Here is a 7,377-nt window from a genome sequence, read left to right on the forward strand (position 1 = left end):
CTCTCTCTCTCTCTCTCTCTCTCTCTCTCTCTTTCTCTCTTGTTTTCTCTTTCTCTCTCTCTCTCTCTCTCTCTCTCTCTCTCTCTCTCTCTTTCTCTCTTGTTTACTCTTTCTCTCTCTCTCTCTCTCTCTCTCTCTCTCTCTTTCTCTCTTGTTTACTCTTTCTCTCTCTTCCTTCCTCTCTCTCTCTCTCTCTCTCTCTCTCTCTCTCTCTCTCTCTCTCTTGTTTAATCTTTCTCTCTCTTCCTTCCCCCCTCTCTCTCTCTCTCTCTCTCTCTCTCTCTCTCTTGTTTACTCTTTCTCTCTCTTCCTTCCTCTCTCTCTCTCTCTCTCTCTCTCTCTCTCTCTCTCTCTCTCTCTCTCTCTCTCTCTCTCTTGTTTTCTCTTTCTCTCTCTCTCTCTCTCCCTCTCTCTCTCTCTCTCTCTCTCTCTCTCTCTCTCTCTCTCTCTCTCTCTCTCTCTCTCTCTCTCTTGTTTACTCTTTCTCTCTCTTCCTTCCTCTCTCTCTCTCTCTCTCTCTCTCTCTCTCTCTATCTCTCTTTTATTACTCTTTCTCTCTCTTCCTTCCTCTCTCTCTCTCTCTCTCTCTCTCTCTCTCTCTCTCTCTCTTCTCTACTCTCTCTCTCTCTCTCCTTCCTCTCTCTCTCTCTCTCTCTCTCTCTCTCTCTCTCTCTCTCTCTCTCTCTCTCTCTCTCTCTCTCTCTCTCTCTCTCTCTCTCCCTCTCTCTCTCTCTCTCTTGTTTACTCTTTCTCTCTCTTCCTTCCTCTCTCTCTCTCTCTCTCTCTCTTTCTCTTTCTCTCTCTCTCTCTCTCTCTTCTTTACTCTTTCTCTCTCTTCCTTCCTCTCTCTCTCTCTCTCTCTCTCTCTCTCTCTCTCTCTCTCTCTCTCTCTCTCTCTCTCTCTCTCTCTCTCCCTCTCTCTCTCTCTTGTTTACTCTTTCTCTCTCTTCCTTCTTATCTCTCTCTCTCTCTCTATCTATCTATCTCTCTTGTTTACTCTCTCTCTCTCTTCCTTCCTCTCTCTTTCTCTCTCTCTCTCTCTCCCCCCATCTTCCTCCTTCCTCTTCCTTCCTCCCTCTCTTCACCCCGCGTTTCCTACCTCAACCCCTCCCCCCACCCCCCCCCCCCTACCCTTACCCCCTCCCTCCCACCCAACCCTTTCCTCCTCTTCCTCTTTATCCAACCCCCCCTCCCCCACCCACCCCCCACCCCCCAAAAAAAAAGAAAAAAGAAAAAAGAAAAAAAAAAGACACGAGAGCGGTTGGCGCTGCTCTTTTGTTTTGTCGGCGATGTAATTACCTGCTTCTGATTGGTCATTACCGGACGCCATTGATTTTCATTGGCGCTAATAACGCCCAGTCATCACCCTGTCATACGTCGTTAACGGCAGGGTTAATGTATAGCCTTCTTTTTTTTTCGTTTTTCTTCGTTTTTCGGGGGTTCTTTTATGTATTGGCTATGTTTTTTTTTTGTTTTTTTCTTTTTGTTTCTTTTTTTTATTTTTTTATTAACTGTTGGGTTGAAAAGAAAGGGGATCTTTTTTTAAATATTTATTTTATTTTTATGTTTATTTTGGTTATGTTATATTTTTGTTATATTTTTATTTTTTCATCGGATTATTTAATCTTTAATTTTTGTTTTATTTGTTACCTGTGTTTTTCTTTCTTTCTTTCTTTCTTTTCTATTTATCTTGGCTATACCTGTAACTATCTATTTACTAGCTATTGATATATCGATCGATATTTCATTTCTCTCTCTCTCTCTCTCTCTCTCTCTCTCTCTCTCTCTCTCTCTCTCTCTCTCTCTCTCTCTCTTCTCTCTCTCTCTCTCTCTCTCTCTCTCTCTCTCTATATATATATATATATATATATATATATATATATTCATGTACTTATATGCGTATATTTCTCACTATATCTATCTATCAATCTATCTTGGTCAACTCACCAGATTATCTATCTATTGAGCTGTCTATCGGCCCGTATCTCTCCATTTCCAACTTTCTATATCTGTACGCTGGTTCCAATCTATCTGTGTGGTCTATTTAGGTCTGTCTTTTGTTGGTCTGTTTGTCTATTCACGTTTATCGATTTTTCTTTTCCACTTTTTTCGTTTTGTTTTTCTTCTCTATCTGCCTCGTTATCTCTGACCCCCCCCCCCCCCCCACCAGGAAACCGATTTTTCTATCTATCTTCTATTCTCCCTCCCTCTATCTATCTACCTATCTCTGTCTATCTGTCTATCTCTCCCTCTTCCTCTCTCTTTATTTTTCTTTTTTTCTTTTTCTTTCTCTTTCTCATTCTCTTTCTCTCTGTTGGTCTGTTTGTCTATTCACGTTTATCGATTTTTCTTTTCCAATTTTTTCGTTTTGTTTTTCTTCTCTATCTGCCTCGTTATCTTTGACCCCCCCCCCCCCCCACACCAGGAAACCGATTTTTCTATCTATCTTCTATTCTCCCTCCCTCTATCTATCTACCTATCTCTGTCTATCTGTCTATCTCTCCCTCTTCCTCTCTCTTTATTTTTCTTTTTTTCTTTTTCTTTCTCTTTCTCATTCTCTTTCTCTCTTTTTTTCTGTTTCTCTGTTTCTCTTTCTCTTTCTCTCTCTCTCTCTCTCCCTCTCTCCCTCTCTTTCTCTCTCTCTCTCCCACTCTCCCCCTCTCTCTCTCTCTCTCTCTCTCTCCCTCTCTCTCTCTCTCTCTCTCACACACACACACACACACAAAAACAACACACACAAACAAACACACACACATTCAAACAAACAAACAAACAAACACACACACACAAACAAACAAACACACACAAACAAACAAACAAACAAACAAACAAACACACACACACACACACACACACACACACACACACACACACATACACACACAAAATGTACATAAGGGTGAAATGAAACTACATAATTCCATGCCTCACACCTTTACTGTGCACACACACACTTAATATTACAAAGGCACGTGCAAAAATATAAGCTTGGCAAAGGGTTCAGTTTTCTGTTTTATTATATATATATCTTAATCTTATATCTAAGTTCTATCGTTGTTGTTGTTTTTTTCTATAATTTTAGGATGAGAGATGAGCAATTGATGATATATGAGGATATTTTTTTTTTTTTTGGGGGGGGCGGGAAAATTTGTGAGAGAAGAGAATACTATTTAAAGTTTGTTTGTTTGTGTGTGTGTGTGTGTTTGTGTTTTTTTTTTTGTTCGTTGTTTTATTTGTGTTTGTTTTTTGTTTATTTTCGTCGGCCCACGGGTTGAGATGCTGAGTTTGGCTTCGTCTTCGTCTACGTCGATGATGCCGGAGAGAATTGCAGGCAATCGGACACTTTTGGCGGGAGGAAAAGAAGGATTCATTTCATCCATTTTTTTCGTCTACTGAGTCACTTCCTTGTTTCATTGTCTATTTATTTTTCTTGTTCAATTTTCCTCGTCTGTTTTCCGTCTTTTCCTCTATTTCTCTTCTTCCTCTTCACCCTTTTTTTTTTTCTCTTCCTCTTCGCTTCACATCCTGTCTGGTTTATCCATTCTCCCTCATCATTCTCTTTCACTTTTCACTTCATCCGCTCATTTTCTTCTGTCTTCCGGTTATTTATCCGTCTCTCTCTCTCTCCCTCTCTCCCTCTCTCTCTCTCTCTCTCTTTCTCTCCCTCTCTCTCTCATCCCTACACTCTGAACGACCACTTTCGTCCGATACATTATGAAAATCGAATAAATAGAGACGAGATCATTTTCACATTGGCTTGGGTCTACCTCTTTGGCTAACTCACTTATACATACATATATAAATGTGAATGTATACATATATACGTACATACATATATATATGTTACACAAATACATATACATAGACATATACGTATATATGTATATGTATATGTATATGTATATGTATACATGTATGTATATATACATATATACATACATGCATACATACATATATACATACATAAATATATATATATTTACAAATACATTTCTAAAAGGTCATCGTTGCCATCAATATGTGGCAGGAGACATTTCTCGTCAAACAGAAACATTAAAACCTTAAAACTAAATGCGTTTGATTTTGTTTTGGTTTGTTAACTCTTAATGAAAGAAAAGGAAATATATACAACAGTAACTCAAGCGAGAAAAGAAAAAAAAGAGAAGATGGATACAAAATACGTCTTTGGTGCAATCAACTACTGTGTGTCTAGCCTACGGACATGAGTTTCTGAAAGGTTATATATATATATATATATATATATATATATATATATATATATATAATATATAATATAATATATATATACATATATACATATAGTTTTACATACATATATAGTATATATACATATATATATACATATATTTCAAATATATATGATGAAACTATTTTTTCGTTGTTTAGCTATTCACAGAAATGAAATGAACAGGAGAATCTTTCCCTTCAGCTTCTTCCTAAGAGAGTCAATAACACCCATATCTACTGTACACATAACGATTTTATACAAATAAGTATCAGTAACTTGTGCATGATAACTTTACATCTATCGGTCATTCATAAGTACTTAAGCTCAATCGTTTGTGCACTTTCAGTCATGGATTTCATGATTTTTACAATTGATAGAACAAAAAAAAAAAAAACTGACCAGCACTATCTCAGACTTAAACCTATATTTACATAAGTTGAGTTTTTCGTTCAATTTTTTTTTTTTTTATTAAGTATTTCTTAGGTTTGTGACAGTGGACTGAGTAACATTTATTTCCACTAAGTTTCCATTCCTTTACGAGTGAGAGAAACGGACACGTATTGACTGAGGCTTCGAAACCATGAGTGATTCTTGCTTCACGAAGCTTCAAGAGTTAAAAATGCTTCTACTGTCGTCTCTGTTCGGTAGCTGACACCGATAAACGAGTCACTGGGTGTTCCTTTGTAAAATAGTCAGCATTCAGCTTCGTTGATGGCATAAATTAATCAATAAATTACCTTAAACGAGAGATTAAAACTCATCCACTCACGAGTCTCGACCCGCGCTCAAGCATCTTCCATTTTCTCTTGCTTGGTTTCCTCCTCCTCCTCCTCCTCCTCCGTCTGCTCGGCACTCTTCTCCTCCGCTTTGGCCTCCTCCTTTTCCTCGCTCTCCGTCGTCCTCCTCTTGACGCTCAGGTCCTGCGCCTCGACCACCTCCTCCTCCTCCTCCTTCTCCTTGTCCTCCTGCGCGTCGAGGTCGATCTCGATGTCGCTGTCCTCCTCCTCGCACTTGTAGTGGGCGCTGTGGGCGGCCGACTTGAGCAGGCAGCGAGCCTGGGCGGCCATGATCTCACGGGCGTGGGCGCTGGAGAGGTTGATGGGCGTGAGGGTGAGGTCACGCCCGAGTGAGAAGCCTGGGTACTGGGGCAGCGAGAGCAGGCTGGCGGGCAGCAAGGGAGGCGGCGGCGGGCGGCTGCTCAGGCGCCCGAGGTGGGCTGAGGTCGAGATGGGCGGGCTGTGGCGGAGATGGGCGTGGGGCAGCGGGTGCGGCATGGAGAGGTTGAGGGCGGCGACCGATGCGGGTGAAGGCGGAGGTTGGGGAAGGGGTGAGAGCAGGCGAGGGTGCGCCGCCAGCGGATGGGGAGGAGGGGGAGAGGTCGAGGCCGGCCGCGGGGAGCGCCGCCCCAGCGCCGCCGACGGGCCGCCAGGGGTGGAACCTCCTGCCGGGGCCGAGGTGGTGGTGGTGGAGCAGGCGCTGGAGGGGCTGGTGGGCGAGGCGCAGGCCGTGGGGCTCGGCCGGCGGACGGACGACGGGGGCGCCGCCAGGGGGGCTGGCACGGGGCAGGGGGACGGGGGGGTCGGGGAGCGGCGCATGTCGGGGCTCGACGCGCCCTCGGAGTAGGGCGAGGTCGTCCTCGGGGAGTGGGGGAGAGGGTCGTCGGAGGAGGAGTAGGGGCGGAGGACGCTGAGCTGCTGGTGTCGCCTCCACTTGGCCCGTCTGTTGGAAAACCACACCTGTCAGAAACCAGGCGGGCGTTACTCCTGGGGTCCGGCTCTTGCGCTTACGGCCTACCTACGCATCTACTCATTCACTTACGTGTCTACTGTCTACTTACTTACTTACTAACTTACTTACGTGTGTCTATCTACCTATTTACTTATTTACTTACTGACGTATCTACCTTCCTACCTCCTTACTTATATTCCTGACTACCTACTTACTTCCTTGCCTGTCTACTTACTTACGACTTACTTAATAACTTACACCTAAACTACTGAATCTTTCACTAATATACTCTTTAATCTACATTTATGATATACTTAGATATACTTAGATATAGTTGGGCATTATGTCAGTAATAAAGCTTTTAGGATATGATATACTAATATACTTTACTTCTTTACTCTCATAAAATGTATCCACAAAAAATATTTCTAGATCCATTTTGAATAAACCAATATATCTAAGAAACATTAAATATATTCAACATAATGACAAACCTTTAAAAAAAATGACTAAAGTATATTCTAGTATACACCTGGTATATTGACGCATTAATGGCCTCAATGACATGCCTACTACATCAGGCTGTTGTATGATATATTTCAAATTATTTCTAACATTTATCTGACTTTCATGACCATTTTCAATTAGATTGTCGAGTGCCTCTTCAATAAAATCATAAGACTGATTTACGGTATTCTGTTACTCAATGGTTAATACAGCCTTTTATTCCTTATTCATAATATCAAATAATTGACTATATTAAATTCTTATTCACTATATCTTAATATTATTCACTATATCAGATCCCCATTCACTTTATCATATAATCATTCACCTTATCTGATCATTCACTATATCAGATCATTCACTATATCAGATCATTCACTATACTAGATCATTCACTATATTAGATCATTCACTATATCAGATCATTCACTATATCAGATCATTCACTATACCAGATCATTCACTATATCAGATCATTCACTATATCAACATAATTCACTATACCGTGCCATTCACTATATCATATCATATCCACTATACCATATCACCATTCACTATCATATCATCAACCACACCATATCTCCATTCACTATAACTATCATACCATTATTATTATTATCATTATTATTATTATGATCATTATTATCATTATTTTTTTTGTATTGTTATTGTTATTATTATTATCAATATCATCATTATTTGTGTTATTATTATTACTATTATCATCATTATTATCATTATTATTATATCATTATTATCGTTGTTATTATTATTATCATTATTATTATTAATGTTATTATTATCATTATTATTATTATACTTGTTATTATCATTATTTTACTATCATTATCATTATGATAATAATTACTAAATCATTATTATCATTATCATCA

The 7,377-nt window shown here is 40.0% G+C and overlaps 1 protein-coding gene across 2 annotated transcripts in view; it reads right to left on the reverse strand.

The window, feature by feature from the left end:
* Positions 1 to 2,918: 2,918 nt before the first annotated feature.
* Positions 2,919 to 7,377, reverse strand: part of LOC125045549 (paired box protein Pax-6-like) — a 25,202-nt gene continuing 20,743 nt past the window's right edge. The window contains exon 6 of one of the 2 annotated variants that reach the window (XM_047642869.1): positions 2,919 to 5,985. In XM_047642869.1, the coding sequence (XP_047498825.1) occupies positions 5,035 to 5,985 (951 nt within the window). In that variant the 3' untranslated portion in view covers positions 2,919 to 5,034. The remainder of the gene's footprint in view (positions 5,986 to 7,377) is intronic. The other variant, XM_047642870.1, reaches the window with a different exon arrangement.

Source organism: Penaeus chinensis, chromosome 37 (assembly GCF_019202785.1).
Source record: "Penaeus chinensis breed Huanghai No. 1 chromosome 37, ASM1920278v2, whole genome shotgun sequence".
Lineage (NCBI taxonomy): Eukaryota > Metazoa > Arthropoda > Malacostraca > Decapoda > Penaeidae > Penaeus > Penaeus chinensis.